The 14,490-nt window shown below is 37.3% G+C and overlaps 1 protein-coding gene across 1 annotated transcript in view; it reads right to left on the reverse strand.

Moving 5' to 3' along the window:
• The window catches only part of wdr11 (WD repeat domain 11), a 72,523-nt gene that overhangs the window by 21,265 nt on the left and 36,768 nt on the right, over window positions 1-14,490 (reverse strand). The window contains exons 11-18 of the mRNA XM_072677563.1: window positions 12,284-12,368; window positions 9,027-9,133; window positions 6,760-6,835; window positions 5,858-5,966; window positions 4,764-4,888; window positions 4,521-4,668; window positions 2,243-2,349; window positions 1,952-2,066 (exon numbers count right to left, since the gene is read on the reverse strand). Coding sequence (XP_072533664.1) covers window positions 1,952-2,066; window positions 2,243-2,349; window positions 4,521-4,668; window positions 4,764-4,888; window positions 5,858-5,966; window positions 6,760-6,835; window positions 9,027-9,133; window positions 12,284-12,368 — 872 coding nt within the window. The remainder of the gene's footprint in view (window positions 1-1,951; window positions 2,067-2,242; window positions 2,350-4,520; window positions 4,669-4,763; window positions 4,889-5,857; window positions 5,967-6,759; window positions 6,836-9,026; window positions 9,134-12,283; window positions 12,369-14,490) is intronic.

Raw genomic sequence — 14,490 nt, forward strand, 5'->3', positions numbered from 1 at the left:
CCACAAAATCTTCTCCCAATAACTTGGTTCATCTTTCAAATGATCATTGGCATACTTGAGGCGCGCCTCCACATGTGCTCTCTTCAGCAGGGGTACCTTTCGGGCACTGCAGGATGTGAATCCATTGTTGCGCAAAGTGTTGCCAATTGTTTCCTTGCAAACTGTGGTCCCAGCTGCCTTCAGGTCATTTGCTAACTCCTGCCGAGTGGTTGCAGGATGATTTCTGACTGTTCTCAGCATCATTGCCACCCCACGAGGCGAAATCTTCTTTGGAGCACCGGGCCGAGGTCTGTTGATTGTCATGTTATACTCTTTAAACTTTCTGATAATTGCACCAATAGTTGTTACTTTCACATCCAACACCTTACTAATCTTTTTGTAGCCCATTCCAGCTTTGTGAAGGTCAACAATTCTGACTCTGAGGTCCTGTGACAGCTCTTTGGTTTTACCCATGTTGGAGACTTGAAATCTGTGTGATCTGTCTGATTCTGTGGACAGGTGTTTTTCACACAAGTGATTAGTGAGAACAGGTGGCTTCAGGTCAGGTAACAAGTTGATTGGGAGTGTCTAACTGGTCTGTAAAAGCCAGAACTGCTAATGAATACTAAGGGATCAAATACTTATTTCACTCCATGAAATACAAATCAATTAATATATATTCCTTAGATTTATTTTCTGGATTTTCTTTTTAATATTCTGTCTCTCCATGTAAGAATACATCTACCATTAAAAGTATAGAATGATCATGTCTTTATTAGTGGGCCAACGAAGAAAATCAGCAAGGGATCAAATACTTCTTGGACTCACTGTATATATATATATATATATATATATATATATATATATATAGAGAGAGAGAGAGAGAGAGAGAGAGAGAGGTAGACACACACAAACACATACACACACTATAATAATAAGGAATAAGGAATATAGGAATAAGCAGGAATGCGTGCACATACACTGTATGGACAGATTACTGGATTACAAACCACAGTTGTGGTCAGCATTATTGGCACCCTTCAATATTATGTACACCATGTGTACACCATCTCTTGAAATTAAGACTCACCTGTCCCTACCTTGTCAGTGCTCACATGACATATTATGAATGGTGGTTTTAATGCTTACAAATGCCAGTTTCATTTTCTTGTTTCTTAATAGAAATAGCAAAGTTAAGAGAGCTGCCTGAGAAGACCAGAATGCCCAATTGTTTAAAAGAATTTTGTGAGAAGATCCTAGAGAGAAAGTCTCTGACCTGCATTCAGGCATGTTGAGGCAGGACCTAAAATAGGCTGTTCATGTTCAAAAGCTTTCCAACATAGCAGAATTAAAGCAATCCCACAAGCAATAGGGGGGCAAAATTACAGAGAAGCAAAAGATCCAGTTACAGAGGCGCATTTCATTGCAGTTGTTGCTGCCAAAGATGTCACAACCACTTTAGTTTCAAAATTTGTTTTTTTACATGGGTGGTATAAGTGTTGCAAAACATTTTTATTTCACACAAACAAAAACAAAATGTTCCCCTAAACTTTGTTTTCTAAAAAATCTCCTTGTTTACTTTTACATATGTGATGAATTAAAACCATTTAATATTACAAATATGCAAAAAATAGATTAAATTATAAAGGGAGCAAATACATTGTACAGCTCTGTATATCTAAAAGACTGCTGTTTTGATTGGGTGCTCTTGTACTGTGCCTCAGTCATCCTAAAAGTCCATGGGTTTTCATTAAAAAATGAATACAAATAGGTTGTTTTTGTTGCTTAGTTGTTTCAAACCATGCAGCTTGGGAAGTTAATTACATGTTTTTAAATGTGAACAAAGTTTACACAATACACCTTTTTACAGTTATTTTTCCAGGAATGCTCATTACAACTTGAAGTACCTCTTCAAATATAAAATACAGATTTACTGATTATATGTAATTGACAACATTAACTGAAAGCATACCTCTTTGGTGTCCCACACCTCAGCTCCATCAGTGTACATCACCAGAAGCTTTTGGTTGCCCTTCCCGGGGGCAAACCGAATTTTTTTCACCCATCCACGGTGTGTGGGAATACCTCTACATTAAAAATAAGATGTGAGCATGTAGTACAAATGATTTAGAATTTTACCCAATTTTTGTTAACCCAAATTTAATTGCATTTCTAAAAAACATTCAAACTTCATAAAACCAATGGAAGTCTAGATTTTACATTTAAAGCATATGCAATTAAAGCATACAACACATTATCGTACCTGGAGAGACGGGCCTTCAGATCCCAGAAATTTAAGTTTCCATCCACGTCTCCCAAAACCAGAGTGTCTCCCTTCCATGCAATACAGGCAATGCTGCCCATGCTACCCTACAAGAGAGCAGATGGACGTTTATCAAAATTCCAAAATAAAAAAGCCACACCAATTTACACATTGTTTCTGTACATGAAAACAAACATACATCCATCGATGCATATGGCTAATATGTTAATGTGTTAACTGTTCGCAAATACTAGCACTACTGCTAGCGCAACTACTATTTTTACTTGGGCACCTAGTGCTGCTTTACTGCTATTGCTGGCACTACAACTGCTACTACTTCTATTACTAATGCTGGTGCAATTACTACTAATAACACTGCTACTATGGCTGCGGGTGCTACAAGTGCAACCCTCACCATGTGGGACTATTGTTCCACAAATCACCCAATCATAGATAGCTTATTATATTCAAGAATCACAATTTTCTCAAATGTTAACAAGCTTTGAACTTTGTGTTTTCAGTGTTTTTGTTTAGATATCTCTTCAGTAGGTATTTTCTCATTTCATCAAGTTTTAACAGACTTTATAAGTAAACAGTAAACATATACAAATATAAACATTGATTTATTTTTTAAGGGATACTAAAAAGTTTTTCAAAGACTGCTTCCAAGTCTTTATTTTATTTTATGCACACTGACTTGACCTCATCAGCAGTAGAAGGGATAAAATGTATGTCATTGGGAAGATGCAATATAGCATTTATGTGCAAGGTATGCACAACCATCATTTGTATATGCAAATATTTATGCTCACTGAAAATCCATTATTTAATTATTTATTTTATCTTTTTTCCACTTAGGTTTTTAAGTAGATATGTAGTCAGAGAGTTTAGGACAGGTGCACTTTGACAGCCACTCTTCTCCCATTTCAATCTGCTTGCCAGTGAGAAGATGGAACTGGGAGGAAAAACAGAAACTGTCGGGTCAAACTAAATTCTGTCTTGGTGCAGCACAGTACAGAGATTATACTGTGTTATTTAGTTACATGCTTCTGAAGCTTAAAATGTTGACTTGTGATCTTGAAATACTTACTAAACTAAAACTTTAGTTAAAACTTTTAAAAGTTTTTAAATATTTTCTTACTAAAAAGTAAGACCAGTATTTAGAGTTGCTAACCATTACCTAGTTCATCTAATCAATTATTTACTGAAGTAAATCAGGTGAGTTGCTGGTAGTACTAAACAAATCCATATAGTGACTGGAGATCACAAAAATCAGCAACCAAATCAAAATTCTTCCACCAAACACATTAATAACAACTAATCTTTGTTTATTTGAGAATTTATTTAAGTTTATTCTAATCTCATAGAGTGTTTTAAAAGGCAAACATACAGTGCCCTCCAAAGGGACAAAGACACATTTTCCTCTGCTCTACAGGTTACAATTCAAAATCAAAGCTAATGGGATGCAATAGAAGTACACATTTCAGCATTCAAATTTAGGCTATGTGCTAACATTTTAGTTTCACCATGTTGGAATTAACTCTCACATTCAGTCTCCTTCATTTCAGGGTACCATAATGCTCATAATGCCTCTGTAGTTCTGTTCATTAAGTCCTTCTTCAGATAGAAGTCTATGACAAAAACACACCTACGACCTGAAGGCTGTTTAAGACCTGTTGGACAGACAATTGAGGATTTTTCTAAAGATACGTGAGAATGCTTCTGCCATAAACATTTCTGATCTTCCTTGGTTTACCAGTGCCTGTACAATTTGATTATGAGCTAATCAGTGCATCTTTTTAATGATATTTCACACTGTTGATTTTGGTAATCTTAAGGTTTTGTTCTTGCTTTTCAGCCTCATAATAGTCTTTGACTTTCACTGGCACAGCTCTTCCTCGTCCTCATGTTGAACAATGGCAAGTACAGACTCCAAAAGTGTTTTGAATTTTAGAAGCAAGCATAGATATCTTATGCCTGCACTAGTGAAACAAAACATATCAGTCCAGAGCGTGTACCACTACACACATGCAATGCTAACTAAATGAATTAGTCCAGAATCGCATTATATAAACTATTACTAAAAGAACATTTTACTTCATTAATCAGCATCTTATCTAAACTGTGTGACTGTATTATTTATACAAACACAAAGATCAAATTGGATTGGTACTGGCTGGTACTCAGCATTAAGAGATTCAGATTGTTTCGGGGTGCAAAATAAAATTTAATGAAGACACAGAGGAGTATGTGTGTGTGCCCGTGTATGTGTACTCACATCAGGAGGGATGCGTGCACCATCCTTCACAGTGTTGCCCTCCACAGTTATGTGGTAGACCTGGCCATCAGTGTCAGTAAACACAAAGTGCTCCCGAGCTGAGATGCCCTGGCTTGTCTCTGCTTTGCTCTCTGCTTCCTGTAGCAGGCTAAAACAGAGACAGAGATTAAGTGGTCTTACATCCTCAAATGAATCAAGATCCCAACATGGGTGGGGACAGTCATTGCAACTATATGGTCTGACCTGATAACGGAAGACTCTATGTTGCTCTGCTCAGCATCTGATAGCGTAGTCTGTCTGGCCATGGCCTCACGTGCTGCCATTTGTTTCTTTTTTAGACTCTTGAGATTGTGAGAGGGAGACCACTCCTATGTGTACACATAATAAAGAAAGAAAACTGCTTAGAACAATGCTTTAAAATGTACAGACAAAAATAGGATTTTACAAGTAAATCACAGGTTTAATTTCAAGTCCTTTACTTTTAATAAGTTAGGTCAGAAAAGCTGAGAAAAAAAAATTTAATCTGATATTATACCACACAGAATTCCAGAAATGGACTGGATAAAATTATTGGCACTTTCTATATTGCCAGCACCTGTTACTTACCACACACAAAAAAATAAAGAAGCAACACATAGTTTTAATTAAATTATTTTAATAATTTTTGCCCAGACCATTTCTGGAGTACTGTGTGGAATGATACCAGACACATTTGGAATGTCAACAAATGTATAGAAGAAGTAGTGCAAAGGTGCCAAGAGTTTTGGCAATGACTGTAAATATCACTAATTTTTAAAGGCACATATTCTACTCACAGTGCACAGTGTCCCTTATTAATTCATTCATGTATTAATTCACTTCATTCAGTCCAAAACAAACTGAAAGGCACTGAAAGACCAAGTCTAAATCATAAAACAGTCATATTACATTAAAATGAGAAAATATTTTAACAGTTGATAAATCATCCCTTGCGCATAAACCAACTTTATCAACATTGCTTCAAGGATATTCCTTTAATTTGCATGCCCAATTTGTTTCCAAATGCAAATAATTCACAGAAATTCACACACCCTCTTAGATGTTTCAATAATAAGGCGAAAAGAAAACTTTCAGCAGCTTCTGAGCCAATGGTTGCCCTTAACATTATGGTAGGGCCCTCAGTACCATTGTTACAATGTTTGCTGGCCTGCAGTAAGATGCTGGACTTCATAAAGTGTGGCTCTTTGCTGAGTAAGGCAAAGTTTCCAGACTAATTCACCAAACTGAGAGATAATAATTAAAGTGTGTAAAAGCACAGACAAGTGCAAACACACACACATAAATACACAAATCTTTACCAAAGCAGTAACAGTAGGAAAGTTCTTGGCCATCTCACGCAGCAAGGTCCCTGTGCGGACATCCCACAGTTCCAGAGGTTTGTCTCTGAACACCACCACCAGATACTGCCTACAGACACCACAACACACTTTTGCATTACAACATTCCATTTGCAAGAATGGACTATTCAAATTTTAGAACCAAAAATAAAAAGTATAATACACAAAACCCTATCATGTTAAAAACATTGTTGTAAACTGACTAGCTAAGTATATGCCGATTTCTTGTGCTCATATTTATAAACTTGAGGTAAGGTAAGTATTTTCTGTCCAGAATTTAGCGTTGATATCATAAAAGTCCATTGTTTTCGAAGATTTAAAAAAGTGGAACTGGACATTGCAGTAGTAGCAGTAGTATGCTTTACTAGTAATGAACCATGCATTTGGAAGACATTTTTTTAAGTACATACAATAATGATAATAATAAAATACCATCATATTGCTCACATCAACCTAACATAACATGCCTGAGAGAGCTGATTATGACAAACTGCCTGAACAACAAAGATAAATGAATGGCTCCTAGCAGTCATGAGTATATAGCACATTTTCCATTCTAAAACAGCACTTTGTGGTCTGAGGTCTAAAGACACATTACAATATGATAAATAATCACAAAACCTCAGAGAACTTTTTTCCCCAATCATAGGCATGCCTGGGATTTCCACTCTTTAAAATTCAGAGTGCTGACATGGAGGGCACAGAAAGGCACATGTCAGGAAATGAGAAACTAAGAACTGTGTGTTGGGTAAAATGTGAATGCAAGAAAACTTTAGAGCACAAGTTCAAGGAAAGTCACTGAGACCAAAATCCACTAAGGAACTGATGAGAAAAGAAAAGGCATGTTTGTGATTCTTGCTCACTTAAGATGTGACACTTTGATCATATCGATTGCTGGTTCATCATTACCCCGTTCACCTCGAAATGCAAAACACCTGCCTGAGAGAGACAAACAGACAGACAGACAGAGAGGGTGTGATAGAAATAAAAAAAGGCAAATAATTAGGATCTCGATACCTGGTAATGACCAGAAAACCATAAGAAGAATTTATAATCCTAATTCTAAGACTAATGCTAGTACTGAAATATAGCCGCACATAGCATACATGACCCACTGTTGCAATGGCAATCAATTTAGGATTTAAAATCGAATAATTCAGTAGGGTATACCTAGGTTTCAAACCCACAACCTCTAATCTAGATGTGGGCAACCTAGGGCCAGAATCCAGCACAGCATGCAAATATCCTTGATTCCTAAGGATTTTTTATTAGGGTTCAAGCAAGCAGAGCGTAGAACACTACTGCTTTTGTTGAGATTTTTGTTCTTATTCTTCTTCTTCTATATTTTATTATGTGCTTGGTCAGAAATTTCTGAAAACCAAGGTGAACTTCAGGAATACTCTGTTTTGTGGCACTGAGGAACATAGCAAAATACCTTAAAGCTAGACAGTCCACTGTAAAATGGTACATTTCAGATGCTGACTTACTTGATCCCTCAGATTGCAGCTATATTTCTTCTTATAATTATTCTTTTTGTGCCTTAAAATGAATTGCACAGACCAAACCATAAGGCCTAGAGACTTTTTCAAATGGAATTTATTTCTCCCGCTACTCAGGTGCAAGAAATTTGTTTGATTGGCCAAACAGCATTCAGCAGGCATTTGACGAACTTATCATTGACCAGTCAGGATAAAACATGAGTGATATGTTTAAAAATAAATTTACCTTTTAACATAAAACTTGACATCCCACAATTTTTACAAATCACATCGCATTTTTGCACATTTTAGTCCACTATTGGTGCCGTATATACATACATACACACACACACACACCACACACAGTTTTATATAGTTTATATATTATACACTATATAAAAAGACACATATGCATTTTTTTCCTCACTGTCTGACATGAAATCTGAATAAACTTTCTCGTTTAGGTCAATTTGGATTTCCAAAATTATTTCTATTTGCTAAATGCTGGAATAATGCCCTTAAACTGTATGACTTGGGTCAAATGTTTTGGATATCCTTCCACAAGCTTCTCACAATAGTTGGGAGGAATTTCGCACATGCCTTTTCAGCTTTGCCCATAAATTTTCAATAGGACTGAGATCAGGGCTTTGTGATGGCCACTCCAAAACATTGACTTTGTTATCCTTAAGCCACTTTGTAACCAGTTTGGCAGTATGCTTCGGGTCATTGTCCATTTGGAAGACCCATTTGCGCCCAAGCTTTAACTTCCTGGCTGATGTTTTGAGATGTTGCCTCAGCATTTCCACATAATGTTCTTTCCTCATGATGCCATCAATTTTGTGAAGTGCACCAGTCCCTCCTGCAGCAAAACAATTCCACAACATGATGCTGCCACCCACATGTTTCACAGTTGGCACTGTGTTCTCAGGCTTGCAAGCTTCCCCCTTTTTCCTCCAAACGTAACAAAATGGTCATTATGGCCAAACAGTTACATTTTAGTCTCATTATTCTGGCATTTAGCAAATTACCAAAAAGAATTTTGGTAATCCTAATTGACCTAAAACGGGAAAGGTTTATTCTAAACTCATGTCAGACAGTGGGAAAAAAATTGTTATTATTCTATCTCTCCTAAAAAATTAGTTGTGGAACAAAAAATTAAAGTCATTCAAGCACCAAATTTGGAGGGCATGTGCAGTTTTTATGCATCCCACCAAGAAAAGCAGAAACACTGAAACTAGTCCTAAAGCAAAGACTGAAACTCCTTCATTTCCTAAGTGCTGCTATACAATAGAGCAGAAGTACTAAACACTGTGGGCCATCACCCTCCAAGGTACCATAAAATTCTTGCTATCAGTCTTTCCCTCTGATGCCTTCTCTCCCTGTCCTCATATAGCCTCTCCATCAAGTTCTTGCTCTATCCATTTCCCTGATCAATCTTTAATCTGTTTTCTATTCTGCTCAACAATCCGTGTCCTGTCAGACTCAGACTCAATGAAATCACCTTCATGAATATTAATCTAAAAAACTATATGCAGGGGTGAGCCTGGAATTAGCACTGGAATGACAGTGTTATGGTAGGGTCTCCTAAATATTTCGCAGTAAGCTAATGTGTGTGATTATAAGTTTCAAAGGGCTCTGTGTGTTTGCTTCACCTGTTCGCAGGTCCACATGCTGTAGCTCATTCCTCACTAGACCCATGTTGTTCGGTGTAGAGGTGGCGAAAGACAGGAAGCTGGTCAGACTAACCCACTCAATTCCTCTGTAAGAGAATGTGAAAAGACAAAACAAGAAAGAGAGGGAGATGGCTTTATTAAGGAACTGAAAGTAAACCGTTATACAAGTAATTGCACTCATCGTTGAGACCACAGATTTCACAGAAATCTGTGGTCTCAATGATGAGTGCAATTACTTTGGGTTAAATAATATGTACTTTTTTAATTGCACTCATCATTGAGACCACAGATTTAAGTGTACTTTTAGTATACTGAGTACACTTAAATCCCTGAAATCTGTGGTCTCAATGATGAGTGCAATTACTTTGGGTTAAATAATATGTACTTTTTTTAATTTCCAGTTTATGCAATCACAAATAACTGTTTTGTCACTGAGCTAGGCCAGTAGTTTACATATTCATATCATTATGCATCAAAGGAGGGATGGTAAAATAAACTGAGTGTTCAAAGAAGGCTTATTGTAACAATGAAAACTATACTGATTTACTCACAAGCATGAAAACATAAATGTAAAAATAGACACATACTCTGTATACCCACTCTATGTATTGTGCACCAATTTTTTAAACTAATCTGTGTCTGCCACATCTATAGTGTGCAATCAGTTACCATATATTCTAAAAGACAACTTTAATGTGAAGTCAAGGAACAATATGCATTAGCAAATTAAATGTTTAATTTTAAATGCTGTACACCCTAAGCTTAAAGGATCTATACAGTAATAAAACAAGCTCCTCTGAATTGGAAGAATAGGCTATTCAAATGGTTGGAGTTGGGGGTTGTCATGGTACTACAAAGAACATGGAGCATTTACTAAAGAATAATTTTTTTTAAAGAGCATATATCCATTTGTAACAATTTTTGACTAGCGAAAAAAGACAAAACATGTTCTTTGATAAAGATTTTTAGAATATATAATTTCTGCAATTTGTAACAAACTGTACACTTGTGGAATAATTAGTAATATATAATTTAGTAATCCATAGTACAATATAAAAGCAGTATACAAAAAAAAACATTCACTAATTTGCATCTCTGTTATGGATGATCAAGACTCTCTTCAGTGTTAGAAACCCTTATAACAAGAGGAAAAAAATAAAATTGACAGAAAACAGCTTTTTTTTAACACAAGCTCCAGGGAGAGGAGTTGGGTCACTGTGGGCAGACATCTAAGCGAGGGAAGAAAAGTAGCATTTCAGCAGTGACAAGGGATTGGTGTTGGGTACTAATGAGATGCTAAATGTCCATATGATTAATTAGCCCACTTTTCGTTGAGACATGCAAATGAAATGGAAATGCAGCTCTCCACAGAATGAGGCCAGAGGACCCAGAGTTACTTTTATCCTGTATGTGTGTCAGGCTGCATGTGTCTGTTGTCTGCTTGTGTCATTTATGCCCCTACTAGAGGGAAGGATTGACCTGAGAGTGCAAGAAATTGAGATAGATAGATGGCAAGAAAGTGACTGGACAGCTATGAAATGACATTCAAACAGTGATTTTGAAGAAATCCTTCACCCAAACATGCTAATGCTGTTGTAATGAGCAAAACATTTTCATGGAATAAATTCCACAAGATGTTGGAAACATTCCTTTAAGTCTCTGGTTACACCAATCTGGTGACACCAAAGTCCACTAAAGGCCACTGAACAGGCTATTTATGGTCTTGTATGTATCACTTAAGCCTCCCAGGACTTACAGAAGCAAATCAGCCCAGACCATCACACTACTAACACCATCATGTTTGTCTTATAGATAATCTAGATGTTCTTGGCAAATGCAAGATGAGTCTGAGTTCTTTTTGGTTAGCAGTGGCTTGCACCTCGCAACTGGATGCATTCCCCCAGTGTCTTTCTTATTGTGGAAATGACCTTAACTGATTTAAGTGAGGTCTAAAGCAATAGCTTAATGACCTCTTCCAGACTGGTAGATTTCAATTATTTTGTTTTGCATCTGTATTTCAAACTCTTTGGAGCCTTCTTCACTTCCAGACAGGTTCTAATTAAATATGGTTTAGACTCAACAGGTCAGTGGCAATCATTTTGACACAGAGGACCACAAGATCCCCCTGTCCATCCTTGCCAGCCTTGGAATTACCGGCTCTGTATGGCGATGGTTTGCATCGTACGTGCAGGGCCGCTCAAACCAGGTAACATGGCAGGGGGACACATCCGCTCCTTGTAGTCTCTCCACTGGCATTCCACAAGGCAACTCTTTTCTGGCTGGTCTCCCTTTCCGCACCATCAAGCCCCTGCAACTTATCCAGAATGCAGCGGCACAGGTAATCTACAACGCTTCTAAATTCAGCCATGTCACCCACCTCTTCCGAGAGTACTTGGGCAAAGAGTAGAGTACTACGGTCTCCATATTGACTTGTGTTTAGTAGGGTCTAAACTTAGAGGTACCTTTACATTTTTTGTCTATTCAAACTTGTCTAAACTCCGACTCTCCCACACTCTTCGACTCGCTTTTTCATGATTAATTCAACTTTCCAAACTCTCATATTATAACAGTTGGCAACCTTAATGAAGTATTGAAAATGGACCTGGATTGTTCCTTCAAGCCATTGTTTAAGAAGCCCCTCAATGCCTCATCATGCCTGGGTGTGACTTGACACCAATTGTATAATATAATACTGTGCCTTCAGAACTGTAATGGACAGGACTCACATTTAAATGTACCATTAGTGACTTACAATTGTTTAATACTAACCACTGCACAAGAATCAGTTAAACTTAAGATGTTATGAATGGATATGTGCTCTAATAAGGAGAAGCCTGGCACCAAAAGACTGGACAGTGTCTGTTTCCAATCAGTTTCTTATATAATATTATTATTTAATCACTTTCTGTCATAATTGTAAGGGTAAAATTGGAAACTAAACGAAAACTAGATGATTATGTAGCTCAGAGGCTCAGGATCTGGGATATGTAAGCCTAGTTGTTTAGTCTTTGTTTTTTCAGGATAAGACCAATAAAGTCTTCAATCCCGATCTGAGCCACAAAGGTTTTATAGAGGTAGATATGTTTTATCAAGGTTTTTTTTTTTTATGATTGAGTGTTTTGAGTCAATTGAGGTGGTAATTGAGTGTGTGTTACAAACATGGCATACTGGTTTCAGTATTTACACCTTTTTTGGATTATTCCTTTAACATCACAGTACACAAATATATCCCTCACCTGACTTCACAGGAATGGACACTCAGTTCTTTGTGCAGGAGACCACTGGTCAGGTTATATACCAGCACAGAGCCGTTACTTGTACCTAAAGGAAAGCAATGGACATTCACATTCATTCTGATATTAGCATCACCCTAATGTCAGCCTTTCCCTATGTCCTGACCTCCAGGCTTATACTGCAAATTTCATGCCCTGCTTTACTGTGAGCACTTGTAAAAGTCTGACAATCTTTTGTCTACTCTGATCTACATGATGTGATTTCAGTCACGCTTTACAAAGTCAATATCTTTCCATGTAAAATACAGTGCTATGAAAAGGTTTGGGCACCTATGATGATTTTCCTCATTGATAAATCATTGGTTGTTCGATTCAGCAGTTTCAGTTAAATATATATAACAGACGAACACAGTGATATTTGAGAAGTGAAATGAAGATTATAGGATTTACAGAAAGTGTGCAATAATTATTTAAACGAAATTAGGCAGATGCATAAATGTGGTCACCCCAACAGAAAAATTACATCAACATTTAGTAGATCCTCCTTTTGCAGAAATAACAGCTTCTACAAGTGCTGGTCATAAAATTAGAATATCATGAAAAAGCTGATTTATTTCAGTAATTCCATTCAAAAAGTGAAACTTGTATATTATATTAATTCATTATACACAGACTGATATATTTCAAGTGTTTATTTCTTTAAATTTTGATGGTTATAACTGACAACTTATGAAAACCTCAAATTCAGTATTTCAGAAAATTAGAATATTGTGAAAAGGTTCAATATTGAAGACAGCTGGTGCCACACTCTAATCAGCTAATTAACTCAAAAACACCTGCAAATGCCTTTAAATGGTCTCTCAGTCTAGTTCAGTTGGCTACACAATGATGGGGAAGACTGCTGACTTGACTTGCTTAAAAGACAACCATTGACACCTTGTATAAGGCAAGACACAAAAGGTCATTGCTAAAGAGGCTAGCTGTTCACAGAGATCTGTGTCCAAGCACATTAATGCATAGGCGAAAGTATGGAAAAGATGTGGTAGAAAAAAAGTGTACAAGTAATAGGGATAACCGCACCCTGGAGAGGATTGTGAAACAAAACCCATTCAAAAATGTGGGGGTGATTCACAAAGAGTGGACTGCAGCTGGAGTCAGTGCTTCAAGAACCACCACGCACAGACGTATGCAAGCCATGGGTTTCAGCTGCCGCATTCCTTGTGTCAAGCCACTCTTGAACAAGAGTCAGTGTCATAAGTCACCTGGGCTAAAGACAAAAAGGACTAGACTGCTGCTGAGTGGTCCAAAGTTATGCTCTCTGATGAAAGCAAATTTGACATTTCCTTTGGAAATCAAGGTCCCAGAGTCTGGAGGAAGAGAGGAGATGCACAGAAGCCACGTTGCTTGACATCCAGTGTAAAGTTTCCTCAGTCAGTGATGGTTTGGGGTGCCATGTCATCTGCTGGTGTTGGTCCACTGTGTTTTTTGAGGTCCAAGGTCAAGGCAGCCATCTACCAGGAAGTCTTGGAGTACTTCATGCTTCCTGCTGCAGACCAACTTTATGGAGATGCAGATTTCATTTTCCAACAGGACTTGGCACCTGCACACAGTGCCAAAGCTACCAGAACCTGGTTTAAGGACCATGATATCCCTGTTCTTAATTGAAAGAAAATCAATGGGGTACTGTAAAGAGGAAGATGCGATACGCCAGACCCAACAATGCAGAAGAGCTGAGGGCCACTATCAGAGCAACCTGGGCTCTCATAACACGTGAGCAGTGCCACAGACTGATCGACTCCATGCCACGCCGCATTGCTGCAGTAATCCAGGCTAAAGGAGCCCCAACTAAGTATTGAGTGCTGTACATGCTCATACTTTTCATGTTCATACTTTGCATTTGGCCAATCTTTCTAAAAATCCTTTTTTGTATTGGTCTTAAGTAATATTTAAATTTTCTGAGATACTGAATTTTGGGTTTTATTAGTTGTCAGTTATAACCATGAAAATAAAAGAAATAAACACTTTAAATATATCAGTCTGTGTGTAATAAATATACAAGTTTCACTTTTTGAATAGAATTACTGAAATAAATAAACTTTTTCATTATATTCTAATTTTATGATCAGCACCTGTAAATGCTTCCTATAGCTTCCAATGAGAGTCTGGATTCTGGCTGAAGGTATTTTGGACCATTCTTCTTTTCAAAACAT

This window comes from Salminus brasiliensis, chromosome 4 (genome assembly GCF_030463535.1).
Source record: "Salminus brasiliensis chromosome 4, fSalBra1.hap2, whole genome shotgun sequence".
NCBI classification, from domain to species: Eukaryota; Metazoa; Chordata; class Actinopteri; order Characiformes; family Bryconidae; genus Salminus; species Salminus brasiliensis.